At 44.3% G+C, this 13818-nt stretch overlaps 1 protein-coding gene across 4 annotated transcripts in view; it reads right to left on the bottom strand.

Annotated features, from left to right (window-relative positions):
- Axin1 (axin 1) overlaps positions 1-13818 on the bottom strand; it is a 61245-nt gene that overhangs the window by 6874 nt on the left and 40553 nt on the right. For all 4 annotated transcript variants that reach the window (XM_031350466.1, XM_031350467.1, XM_031350469.1 and 1 more), the window contains 4 exons: positions 12398-12538; positions 6392-6488; positions 3958-4095; positions 174-691 (listed from right to left, as the gene is read on the bottom strand). In XM_031350466.1, coding sequence (XP_031206326.1) covers positions 174-691; positions 3958-4095; positions 6392-6488; positions 12398-12538 — 894 coding nt within the window. The remainder of the gene's footprint in view (positions 1-173; positions 692-3957; positions 4096-6391; positions 6489-12397; positions 12539-13818) is intronic.

Here is a 13818-nt window from a genome sequence, read left to right as displayed (position 1 = left end):
GAAAGAAAGAAAGAAAGAAAGAAAGAAAGAAAGAAAAAAAAAAGAAAAGAACCTGGAGCCCAACTGGCCCCTAGCCCTGGTATTATATGACTTTTACTGGATCAGGTCACTACAGGACCATGGACTTGGATCCAAGGACACACTGGAAACAAGAAGGCTGGATCAGGACTCACCCAAAGGCCAAATCCCCAGCACTGGGGGTGGTGCCTGTGTTCTCTGAATAGCTCCGAGGCTTGGCATGACCATGTGTTTCTGGGCCCCACGAGAAGCTGCTTTGGACCCTGCGGGCAGCTTCAGCCTCCATTTGCTCCTTAGGTCTAGCTGAATTATGGTGAACATGGTGATGTACATGCCTATGGTGGTGCAGGCCAGATGTATCCAGCTTCAACCCTAACTTAGGAGCATGCTTCCCATGCCCAGAGGCTGTACCCCCTAGCACTGCAGTCTTAGCCACATGCCCACTGTCAGGAGAGCGGTGGCCTGGGCCAGGTGACTGACAACCAGGTGTCCTCATGACCCTTTGTACATGCTCATCCAGGATGCTCTCAGGATTCTCCTCATGTGCATCCCGCAGTCCAGAGCAGCCCATATCCACATAGCGGGGTGGGAAATGGTGCCAAGCTGGGACAGAAGGCAGCTTGTGACTTGCCATGGGGCCAGAAGGCATTTCACCATCTTCCCCTTCTTCCTCCTGTGGAGAAACAGCAGTACTTTCAGAACAAGAATGAAGACAGACCTGGAAGTGAGCCACAGTCTGAGAGTCAAGCCAAAGACTTTGCAGTCTACAGTGAGGCCAGGTCAAGGAGAGATGTTGACTCCTGGATATCCTGTGTTCTCTCTCCTTTATTTTTCCCTTTCTTTTTTTTCCTCTCTTTTGTTTTTGTTTTGTTTTCTATACAGGGATTCTTTATGAAGCTCTAGCATCCTGGAACTAGTTCTTGCCTGGCTTTATTTTTTTCCTTTATGTATATGTACATGTACATGTATGCATCCTTGGACTCAGAGAGCCCCCTGCTTCTGCTTCTTGAGTGCTGAGATTAAAGACCTGTGTTACCATTGCTTGGCTCTGACTTGGGAGGCATCTGATTTGTAAGGCATCTTACCTAGCACATGGGAAGAGCAGAAGAGACTATCAGGTATCCCCTTCTGCCACTTTCCACGAATTCCTTGGAAGCAGGGTCCCTCACTGACCTGGGACTTGTGTTTTCTCAAACAGGCTGGAACCCAGAGAAGCCCAGTTATGCTCTCTTTTTATCCCTCACCCCTCCCAGCTAGATACCCTGTGTTCTCTCTCCTTTATTTTTCCCTTTCCTATAAGGCCTATAGGAAGTCAGCTTGCTCCATGGGTAAAGGATCTGAACTCTAGGCCTGATGAGCATGCCAGGTTTTCAGACCTGTTCACAAGTTTTATTTTCTCAGGTTTTGGATAAAAATAAAAATGGGTAATTATAACAGGGCAGTGGTGGTGCACGCCTTTAATCCTAGCACTCAGGAAACAGAGGCAAGTGGATCTCTGAGTTTGAGGCGAGCATGGTTGACAAAATGAGTTCCAGGACAGCCAGGGCTACAAAAAAACCAAAAAACAAAAAAACCTTATCTTGAATCACTCCCCCAAAAGAATAAAATCTACAGCAAATATAAAATATCAACGTATGCAAGCTGCAAAATTCTATGTCTGTGGTTACCTGGTCACCTACTCAATAGGAGACAGCTCAGGACAGGATGGCACAAAAATAAAAGCTAGAGCAAACATGTCAGCCCATCAGGCTAGAGGACCTCTGGCCAGCGATTATTTCCTGAGCTGATTTAAAAAAAAAAAAAAATCACTCAGAGCTTTTCATTTTGGTGTTCTCGTTAGATCAAAACAATAATAGCACCATTATCACCTGCAGTGTTATGTCAGCTCTTAGGATACTACTTTAGACCTGTTGCCATCCTTGCTACCAGGGACTGGGCCATTCTACCTGGCACTCCACAGAGCTGAGGCAAACGTCAGGAAATCATTAACACCTGTTCACCTCTGCCTTGAACTAGCCTTAGACCCTTTGGGAACTGACCAGGAGCTGCTGTCCAGGAAAACCGAACAGGATGTGCACGCCAGCCCTAGAATAATCAGGGTTCCTTAAGGAGGCTGTTTACAAAGTCACCCTGGACATGCATAGCCCACTCTCACAGAAGAGAGGAAACTCTCTGCTACATAGATGAAGATGGTCATTTGGGTCACATAGGCAGTTAGTTAGGACTTAGCAGTTGAAAAAAGGTTCAGTGTTTCACGTCAATACAGCTTTCCATTTTATTTATTTATGAATAAAATCTATCAGAATGCTAAAACCATGTGGCAGAAAAAACAGCTGGCTTCAGTCTGCATAATTTCACTGCCCAGCAGATGTCTGACTGCACACCATGGGGTGCCTGCCCTAGGCAATAAGGTGCCACTCAAGGTTACATTAGGCCCATAACATGTCTCACTGTAGCCTACCAGTACTTCATGGTTGGATAATGCTGCAATGTCAGCCATCACACAATGGCTAGTGGTGGATAGCCATTCCAACACAGGAAAGGCTGCCTGACAGTCTAATAAACATCCCTCCTGTTACCAAAAGGGACACACTGGTCTCAGTGACAAATTTAAGAGAAAGAGACCATTCATCTTAAACTATTGTCACATAAACTCCTTTGAATTTTTTTTGTTTTTTTAAATGAAATTTGAAAATTTTCTAACAATAAATTTTTATTTATTTTATGTGTAAGAGTATTTTGGCTTCGTGTATATGTACTCAGTTCCTGTAGAGATCAGAAAAAGGTGCCAAATGTTTGTGAGCCATCATGTGTGTTCTGAGAACCAAATCTAATTCTCTGTAAGAGAATAAATACTCTGAACTGCTGAGCCATCTCTCTAGCCTCTTTCTGTTTTTAATCTCAACCTCTGATCTGTGAAGATTATATCTGGCATGCCACCATGAACCCCGCCTCTAGGGAGCCTGAGAGGGAAAGAGTGGACCTGGAGTAGGGTTTCAAGTTTGAACAGGGCTGGGTTCCATGTGTCAAGTAAATAAAAGCATTAGATGAGCAATGGAGAAAGACCTCCACAGAAGAACACTAAGCTGTGAGTATGAAAACTCATATAAGTAAGAATGCTTGACCTTATCCAGGCAGTGGTACACACTGGTAAGCCAACCTCTGAGAGGCTGAAACGAGGAATATTGCTATAAGAGGCTACCTTGGGCTACACAGGGAATGCAAGGTCAGCCAGGCTACAGTGCTATCATAAAACACTTTGGAGTGATGGTCACACATATGAAGATTATGGCCCTCCATAGAGAGGGTCTTTCGACAGCAGCACTGGAAACAAACAACATAAAAATACAGTGATTTCTCAGTGGTGGCGGCGGCACATGCTTTTAATCCCAGTTCTCGGGAGACAGATAGGTAGATATCTAAGTTAGAGGCCAGCCTGGTCTACAGAGTAAGTTCCAGGACAGCCAAGGCTACACAGAGAAACTGTCTCAAAACAACAACAACAAACCCAATAAACAAAATGCAGTAGTTTCTTAATGAACCAAAATGAGATCCGTGGGGCCACTATAGGTACTATAGTCTGTAGTATCCTCTACGTGAACAGGAAAGGACCTGCACCTGCCCAGCTTTCATAGCAGGGCCCCATTATGCCTTGGTTCAGTTCCTGCTATGTGCCAAGGCTAAGCATTTTGTCAGCTTCCTGTCTTCTTCAAATGTTGGGTGCCTTAGGAGCTTCCTCTTAGGCATCTCCTGCTGGGAAAGGGGATTACCACTAGGCTCAGTTAGTGGTAAAAGAGACAGAACAAAGTGTAGAATATGAAGGAAGGAAGGAAGGCCAGAGGAACACAGTGACAAGGAGGCTGAAAAGAACACCTCAGAATGGAAGCTTCCCTACATGTAGGACTTGTAAGCCACAGGAAACAGTGGCCTGTCACTCACCATGCGTACACGCTTCAGTCGTTCCTCCAACTTTTCTTCAGCCTCTCGAGTACGCTGGACAGCCTCTAGACGGTGAATAAGCTCTTCAGCAAATTTCTGTGGCTCTACCCGGATCTCCTTTGGCATTCGGTAAGTGCGCTATGGAGAAATACAGCAGTCAGTAGATAGAGCATCTCTTACAGAGCAACACAGTAACAGCCTTCTAGTAAGTGATAGGGAAACTTGAACTTATTTTTTAAAAACCTTTTTTAAGTTTATACATTTATTTTAAGTTATGAATGCTCCATCTGAATCTTCACCTGTGTGCCAGCATCAGATCTCATTACAGATGGTTGTGAGCCACCATGTGGTTGCTGAGAATTGAACTCAGGACCTCTAGAAGAATAACCAAGACTTTTAACTTCTGAGCCATCTCTCCAGCCCTAGTTATAGCTTTTTTTTTCCATGTAAAACGAACCAGTCTATTGAACTACAAGAGCAAATAATAGCAGATTCAATCACATTTTTAAGAGACTGAACAAAAAATGCTACACTGTTTCCCCTTTCTCCTGAAACAGATCAGACTCACTGAAGGGCCGAGCCTAGGGTAAGATTAGGGTCATAGTAGACATCAATTATGTGTGACTGAAGCCACGATAAGGTGACCATGAAAACACGTTGCACCTCCTGATCAGGAAGATCAAGTCTCCCTTTACTTCCATTGGGAAATGAATCATTTGATTTAGACTGAAGGTTATTTTCTGGTAGGATGGGTTCTGGGCTGGCTATACCAGTCGAGCCTGGAGAACCTGCTGACAGTGATGGTCCCTGCGTGCCCAATGCAGCAGCTATAGCTTTTTTAAAGCAGATGCTTACTGTTCCCTTTACTGGGACACTAGCATCCTCACTGGCCCCTCTTCTCCTTTACTGACCTGAAGATGTAGACTGCTCTCTAGCCATTCATAATTATATTACTGGAGGCCTGGGCAAGGTCCTGATATGCATAGGCTGTGGTACCCCTGAGTGTTCATGCGTACAGACACCCAAACAGGTGATGGTCAAAGCCTTGGCCAACATACTGTACACTGAATACTCCCAGCTTGTCACAGAGAAACATTTACAACATAGATGGGGAATAGCTCAGTGCAAACAGCACTAGGAACACAGGATCAAGTTGAGTAAGCACAGCACTGGTCACTAGAAGCTCCTAGGGTGAACTTGTGGTCCTGAAATAGCCATGGCATTCCCCAGGCTTACACCTCTTCAAAGGAAATCCTGGAACAGTTCCTGGTCCTGATGTACGGCTGAGTGTAAGCAGGGTGGGACTGCACTCAGGAGAGTTCAGACTCTCATCTCTGTCACAGTGATGGGAGACACAAAATTCATGATACACAGAACAAACATCAACTTCTAATTCTAACTACAAATGTGTATTTCCTAAAACTGAAGACACAGTCAGAAAGCTGAAAGATTCTAATGAAGAAATTATGATGAGGTGGGGAACGATAGTGCATACTGTTCATCCCAGCATGCAGGAGGCAGAAGCAGGAACAGGAGAATCTCTTTGAGTTCAAAGCTACTCTAGTCAAAACAGTGATCTCAAGGTCAGCCAGTTCCCATCCGCCCTATACAGGTTCTATAAACAATATGCAGCGGGGCGGTGGTGGCGTACACCTTTGATCCCAGCACGTGGGAGGCAAAGGCAGGTAGATTTCTGAGTTCAAGGCCAGCCTGGTCTAACAGAGTAAGTTCCAGGATAGCCAGGGTAACACAGAGAAACCCTGTCTTAAAAAACAAAAAAACAAAACAAAACAAACAAACAAACAAACAAACAAACAAAAGAAGCCAATATGCAGAGGAGTCATGGGTGTAGGACACTGCCACAAGCTCCCCAGCCACTCCTAGAAGTCTTTCTGTCCCAAGCCCATGTGCCAGAAGAAGGAATGATTGTTGTATGTGTCACCAGTGGTCAGTGCTATGCACACTTGCCCAAACATACAGTCAACAAAGCCCTACAGTCCAGGCTCAGGAAAAGCTACTATCACCACCTGATGCAAACCTGGGGCAGCTTCTGACCTAAGATGTCCACATGGCAGCACCCATCACTCAGCCAGAAAAGGCATCCATTTCTTCACCCCTAGTGAAGCATATGGCTGCTCATCATCAGGGAGATAACTCAAGTTACAGGGAAATGCAGTGAAGGAAGGGCGGACCTGGAGGACTTCCTGTTATTAAGCATAAGAAGCCTTCTACACATTGGGAGCTATCCTATACTATCTACTGGGATGGCTATCTCTCACCCTAGCATCACTCAGATTGTCTGCTGAGCTCAGAGATAAGCTGTGGTCTTAGGAAGCCTACTAGGTGCCTCTCCCACTGGTGGAAACCAGTTAGGTACCAGTTAGGCACCAGAAGAAAAGACAAAAATGCTGCTGAATATCTATCTGATACTTACAGGAATGTGAGGTAGAGGTACCCGCCCATTGACTTGGACACTCTCCTGCATCTCCCTTCGGTGCTGCTTACGGATCCTATATGGGGGGATTCCATCCCTGCATAGACAAAAGATGTAGCCATTAGCTCAAGCAGAAAACAAGGTATACAGCAGAACATCATATAGTTACTAGCCCATGGTCATTACTGATAGCAATGATATCCACATTGCATCATCCCATGTACATGTAGACATGGAATTACATATACACAGAGACAGATATACTTACATGTACTACATGATGCATGCACATAACTCATATAAAATAACAAAGACCAAGAACTCAACCATGGAATGGTCTTCTACCTACTGTTTACTGAGCATTTCAACAAGATCAGCTGCCCTTTGATTCCATAATCAAATTGATCTCTGAGTCTACAAAGTGTCAAACTTTGTAGTTAAGAAGGATTTTCACAGCCAGGCGGTGGTGCCACACGCCTTTAATCCCAGCATTTGGGAGGCAGAGGCAGGTAGATTTCTGAGTTCGAGGCCAGCCTGGTCTACAGAATGAGTTCCAGGACAGCCAGGACTACACAGAGAACCCTGTCTCAAAAAACCAAAAAGAATGATTTTCACACTAAAAGAATTTTTGTTACACACACACACTCATACACACATCATGTAGTTTGTGCACGTATATGAGTAAGTGCAATGTGCCACAGCACATGTGGAGGTCAGAGGACAACTTCAAGCAAGTGGATTCTAGGGCTTAAATCTAGGTCACTGCAAGCCTTTTGGAAGAGTGAAACAAACATATAAGGCAAACTAGAAACAGCGTTTGGTAACTATAAATCCAAGGACTAAGGCCAAACTGTTTTTTGCTCATTCAAGACAGACACTATAGCTAACGTGAAACTGCCTAGCCTCCATCCCACAGTGTTATAACCTGCTCTAGGGATAATAAAGACAGGCTGACGAATCAAAGTGCTGGGTGCGCTCACTAGAGCTCTCTAGTGATGTGAAAACAGGCAGGTGGGGTGGGGGGGACTATAATCCATGCTGATGGGATGTGTTTATAAAGTATCTTACTAATGAAAGACTCCACAGGGCACTTAAGGGATGTGGTCTGTGTACCCTGCCCTGGAGAAGAAGGTGAGAAGCCATTCAGGACAGTGGAACCCTAACAATATTCCTCTTGGCAGCAGTAAGGCACAGCCCCATCAAGGAGAGTTGCCCCAGCAACCTGCCCAGGCAGTTGGTGTGCTCAGGCAAGAGGGTAGTATTACAGTGTTTTTCCCTTTATAAACAAAAAGGGTACAGAGTATAGAGGAATGGGAGTTTAAAATTCATATGACTTGGCTTCCCAGGCACTCAGGATAGTAGGTGGCTCAAAGCCAACAGCTGAAACCTGTTTCTTCTATACTTAGATACAGCACTTTAAAATCCCCAGCATTTGGAGCTTAGGCTTGTCCTCAAAATCTACATCTAAGGATGGGTGTAATACTAGGAAACACCTTGTTTACAGTTGTATAATCTGCCGGGCGCTGGTGGTGCACACCTTTAATCCCAGCACTTGGGAGGCAGAGGCAGGTGGATTTCTGAGTTCAAGGCCAGCCTGGTCTACAAAGTTGAGTTCCAGGACAGCCAGGGCTATACAGAGAAACCCTGTCTCAAACAAACAAACAAACAAACAAACAAACAAACAGTTGTATAATCCAACTGTGACTTCAATGTGGGAAACTTGTGAGCTACCCACTAGATATGGTCAGATGCACCCTTTCATTTTTTTGCTTCAGATGTCTGTTCAAATATAGGTGGCGATTTTGTATCCCAAATTCTTAAGTGTCCCAATAAAATCCAAGATGAACAGATTGTCAAAGAAAAACTGCCTATGCTTGGGTGTGTGTGTGGCCATAGCTCAGTTGACAGAATGCTGGCTTAGCATGTATGAAGGTGTGGGTCTAAGCCCAGCACTGCATTAACTGAGTAGAGTGACAGACGCCTGGAACCTCAGCCCCTGGGAGGCAGAAGCTCTCTTAACCCTAAAACAAAAAAACATTTACATGGATTTTAACTTTCTCCATTTGGGTAACATGTTTTCTTAAGGATGTTGGAGGTTAACCAGGCGGTGGTGGCGCATGCCTTTAATCCCAGCACTTGGGAGGCAGAGGCAGGCGAATTTCTGAGTTCAAGGCCAGCCTGGTCTATGGAGTGAGTTCTAGGACAGCCAGGGCGGTGGCGCATGCCTTTAAGCCCAGCACTTGGGAGGCAGAGGCAGGCGAATTTCTGAGTTCAAGGCCAGCCTGGTCTATGGAGTGAGTTCTAGGACAGCCAGGGCTACACAGAGAAACCCTGTCTCCAAAAAACAAAACAAAACAAAACAGGATGTTGGAGGTTAAGTTTCATCAATTCCAGAGATAAAGAAAATCATGTACTACAGACACAGCTTGTTGTCTTCTTCTGATGGGGCTGTGACTGGCAAACACTTTTTAAGTGAGAAGCCACAAAGAACTCCAGAAACTTCAAAAAAGTGTTGCTGGAAATGCCAGCGTTTAAAGGTTCAAAACTGAAACAAAGCTAAGTGTGGTGGCAAATGCCTGTAATCCCAGCAATAAGGTGGTAGAGGCAGTGGATTCCAAATTGGAAGCTGGCCTGGTCTACATAGTGAGTTGTAAGCCAGCAAGGACTTTTTAAAGTAAGACCCGATCTCAAAATTAACTAATTAAAAGACAATCAAATGAGACATTCCTCAGATATAACATAACCCAAGAGATAGAGGCTATCCTCATGTTATTACCACAGGGTTATTGTAGTAGGAAAATGAAACACCCCGGTATATGCCACATGGCACTGGGCAAACTGGCTTCTGAGCAGCAGAAAATTGCATGCTGTTTGTTTGTTTTGATTTTTTAAGACAAGGTTTCTCTGTGTGGAAACCTGGTTGGGGTACAATCTATTTTTAAAAGTCAAGTGTTGGAAGAATGTGAAAGGGCAGGCAGATGAAAAGAACCAGCCACAAAAATGACACACAGTGGGCATGATGGCACATGTCTTTTATCTCAGCACTCAGGAGGCAGAGGCAGGAACATCTTTAGAAAGTTGAGGCCAGCCTGGTATACACAGTGAGTTCCACGACAGCCAGGGCCATACAAAGAGACCTAACTTATCTCAAAAAAAAAAAAAAGGACATAAAAGGGGACCATCCTCTACAAATTCAGTGAGTGTGGTGTCTCAGTCAGGGTTCCATTGCTGTGAAAAGAAACCATAACAAAGGCAAATCTTATAAAAAAAACATTTCATTGGGGCTGGCTTACAGGTACAGAAGTTTAGTCTGTTATCAGCATGGCAGGAAGGTGGCAGCGTGCAGGCACACATGATGCTGGAGGAGCTGAGAGTTCTGTACCTTGATCCATAGACAGCAGGAGACTGTGTGCCATGCTGGGTGTAGCCTGACCATAGGAGACCTCAAAGCTTGCTTCCACGACACACTTCCGCCAATAAGGCCACGCCTCCTAATAGTGCCAACCCCTTATGGCCAAGCACTCAAAACACATGACTCAAGGTGGGCCATACCTATTCAAACCACCAAATGTGGTGAAGCAAAATGGAGATGAGTGCCTGGCAAGGGGTCCAGTTGTGCTGGGGACAGAGATGATGTGGAGACAGGAAGGAACAGAATCAAGGTGAACTACCTCAAGTCATGGTTAAATGAGCTTCCAAAATCCTCCTGCTGGCTGAGTCTTTACTCAGCTCTGCTCTTTTGACCTGGTGCTGCTGTACCTCTCAACCTGACTTGTTTGCTGAAATGTTAATTTGACTTCTAGAGTGAGTCCTGAAAACTACTATAGACTTCATGAATAAATACAGAATTTACAGCAGCAAAAATTTAAACTTCTAGCCTTATTTTCTTGTAAACACTATACCCCCCTAAAATAGTATCAAATATTTTTAAAAAATCATTTGTTTGTTTTGTTTTGTTTTGCTTTCTCCAAACAGAAACCTCTGTAGCCCCGGCTGTTCTGGAACTCATTTGGTAGACCAGCTGGCTTCAAATGCAGAGGTCTGCCTGCCTCTGATTCCTGAGTGCTGGGATTAAAGGCATGCACCACTACCACCAAGTTCAAATTTGTTTTTTTGGTTTTTCTTTTCTCTGATACAGGGTTTCTCTGTATAGCCCTGGCTGTCCTGGAACTCACTCTGTAGACCAGGCCTCAAACTCAGAAATCCACCTGCCTCTGCCTCCCAAGTGCTGGGATTAAAAGCGTGTGCCACCACTTCCCAGCTCGAATTTGTTTTTAATATTGACTTAATTATGAATCAATATGACTATAGCCAAACCAAATATATATATATTTCAATAATGCCTGTAACAAATACTTTAGCAAAACCAGTGTGGAATTTACTCATTTAACAGGTTATTAGGCCCCTCACTATTAGCCAGGCAAATTTTTAGACCCAGCAATCAACAATAGTAAAAAACATTCTGTAATAGGCTTACTTTCTTGATTGCTGTTGCTTGAAAAATATGCTACTTAAAAAGAAATGACATCTAGGCTTGGGTAGCTAGCATTTAATCAGAATACACTGTGTTTGTATATGCTTGGCCCATATTATAAAGTGTGGCCTTGTTAGAGTAGGTGTGTCACTGTGGGCATGGGCTTAAGACCCTTACCCTAGCTGCCTGGAAGTCAGTCTTCCACTAGCAGCCTTCAGATGAAGATGTAGAACTCTCAGCTCTGCCTGCACCACACCTGCCTAGATGCTGCCATGCTCCCACCTTGATGAGAGTGGACTGAACCTCTGAACCTGCAAGCCAGCCCCAATTAAATGTTGTCCTTATAAGAGTTGCCTTGGGGGGTAAGGGAAAAGAAAAAAGAAAAAAAAAAAAGAATTGCTTCCGTCATAGTGTCTGTTCACAGCAGTAAAACTTGAAGATAGAAGTGGGTGCCAGGAGTGGGGAATTGCTGTGATAGGCCTGACCATGCTTTTGTTTGGAAGAATGTGGATTTTGGGACTTTGGATTTGGAAAGCAATGGAATGCTTTAAGTAGGGCTTAATGAGCCATTCTAGTACGAATATGAAAGACTTGGTTGTTGAGTATGATTTGAACTGTGCAAACCTGGCCCAAGAGGTTTCAGAGGAGAAGAATTTCAGTATGTGGCCTAGAGACTGTTTTTCTGGTATTTTGGTAAAGAATGTTGCTACTCTGAAGAGTCTTCCTGAGGTTAAGGCAAAGAAATTAATATTAATTGCACTGACAAAGGAAGTCTTAAAAAAAGCCCAGCAGAGACTTTGTTCTCTGGATAAATCTCATGAAGAACATTTTGAACAAGCACAGCAAGCTTAGAAAGGAAAAATATAAAATATATGGATTGAGTATTAAAGGACACCAGGAAGTAAAATGGAGTCGAGCTGGCAAGATGGCTCAGCGGGTAAGAGCACTGACTGCTCTTCCAAAGGTCCTGAGTTCAAATCCCAGCAACCACATGGTGGCTCACAACCATCTGTAATGAGATCTGATTTTGGGTATGGAGGATACTGTGACCACTGGTTCCAGAGACTGAAGATTGCCACCTGGCCTTTGGAAAGCCCCCACAGCTCTTCCCCCCTCCCTGAAGCCTCTCTTGTTTATGCTTCTATTGCCATCCCTGAAGTTAAGTTTTCAGAGCTTTATCAGACACCTGTCTTGCTCTCATTCTTCGTGTCTCTTGTTCCACCTCAATCTCTCTCCCCTACCCTAGATCCCTGCTGAATGTGCCACATGTCAGGGCACTGGGCAGTCTGTCATCTTTTTTATGGCTTTTGTTTTGATATGGTCTTATTCTATAGCGCATGTTAGCCTGGCACTCATGGCAATTCTGCTTCAGTTTTCCAAGTGCTGGGATTACAAATATATTCTACCATGGCCAGCTCCATGTCTGTTCCTTAGGAACAACTCAGTCAAGCTCTAAGTTATTATCAGTAAGGACCAGCCTGTTAGATCAGCAAAGAACACTGAAGCACACAGCAAGCAATCATGGGACTTACACACTACTGTCCGTAAGGGATAGAGTGTCAGCATCACTGGAGAGGCTCTGCTGCTCACTGTCATTGGCACTGGTGGCTGGGGCCAGGGCATAGCCAGAGTTGACGTAGTAGGGGTTGACAGGCTCCCTCCAAGATCCATACCTGTGAATAAGAAAGGCATGTGAGTGGCAGCAGAGCAATTACCCTCCTGTTTTAATATACACTGCTAGAGTTATCTAAAAACAGAGCAGAGAGATCACGTGCCTCCAGCCCCTTCCGCCTCCCCTCATTTCACCCTTCCCAATTCCAAGGGAAGGGATAAAAAGAGGGTCTAAACTCTTTCTAGATGTTTCCTATTTTTTTAAAAAGCATTTAAGTACATATACATAGAGTATCATTTGGGTAGCAGATAATGTTCATCTTTCTACTAAAGAGCACAAGAAGAAAGAAACCATTATCCTTGTTATAACTACAAAGTAACCCACTTCTGGCCCAACTCAATAGGTTTTTCTGGATCATCCAGCCAGAGCCACCAGGAGTCTAGTTCAGTTCCTTGTGTCAGCCATCATGATGCTCCATGGACATTATACACAGATGAAATCTGCTGCTGGGTAGGTGTGAGGAGGAAGGTCAAAGTCCCACTACTAGAAGTAGCAGAGTACAGTTGTTGCCATGTGATTGGCCAAAACCAAGAAACATAACCTGCATCTTCTGAAAGGGCACTTTTGTAGACTTGTTTTTCTCTTCATCTCTTAATACAATTTGGCCCTTGACTAATTGGTTGTGTTTTGGGGTTTTTATTTTGTTGTTCTTGTTTTAACACTTTACCATAAGATTTTTTCATTTATTTTATGTATATGACTACACTGTAGTTGTCTTCAGACACATCAGAAGAGGGTGTCAGATCTCATTACAAAAGGTTGTGAGCCACCATGTGGTTGCTGGGAATTGAACTCAGGACCTATGGAAAAACAGTCAGTGCTCCTAATCACTTAACCATCTCTCCAGCACACCAGTTTTCAAATTAAAAAAGATAAAAATTAGCTGGGGCATTGTGGCATGTGCCTTTAATCCCACAACTTGGGAGGCAGAGGCACGTAGATCTCTTGTGAGTTTAAGCCCAGCCTGGTTTACATAGTGAGTTCCTTGCCAGGGCTACACAGAGAAACTCGGTCTCAAAAACAAACAAAAAATTGCCTTTAATCCCAGTACTATGGAGGTAGAAAGGGTTGATCTTTGTAAGTTCAAGGCAAGCCTGGCAAGCTCTGTAGAGAGCTAGCTCCAGGATAGTCAGGGCTACACAAAGAAACTCTGTCTCGGTCAGGTGGTGGTGAAACACATCTCTGAAGCAGAGGGAGATGGATCTCTGTATTTGAGGCCAGCCTGGTTTACAGAGCAAGTTCTAGGACAGTCATGACTACACAGAGAAACCCTGTCTCAAA

Source organism: Mastomys coucha, unplaced genomic scaffold, assembly GCF_008632895.1.
Source record: "Mastomys coucha isolate ucsf_1 unplaced genomic scaffold, UCSF_Mcou_1 pScaffold5, whole genome shotgun sequence".
Lineage (NCBI taxonomy): Eukaryota > Metazoa > Chordata > Mammalia > Rodentia > Muridae > Mastomys > Mastomys coucha.
This window is presented reverse-complemented; position numbering and strand designations above follow the sequence as displayed.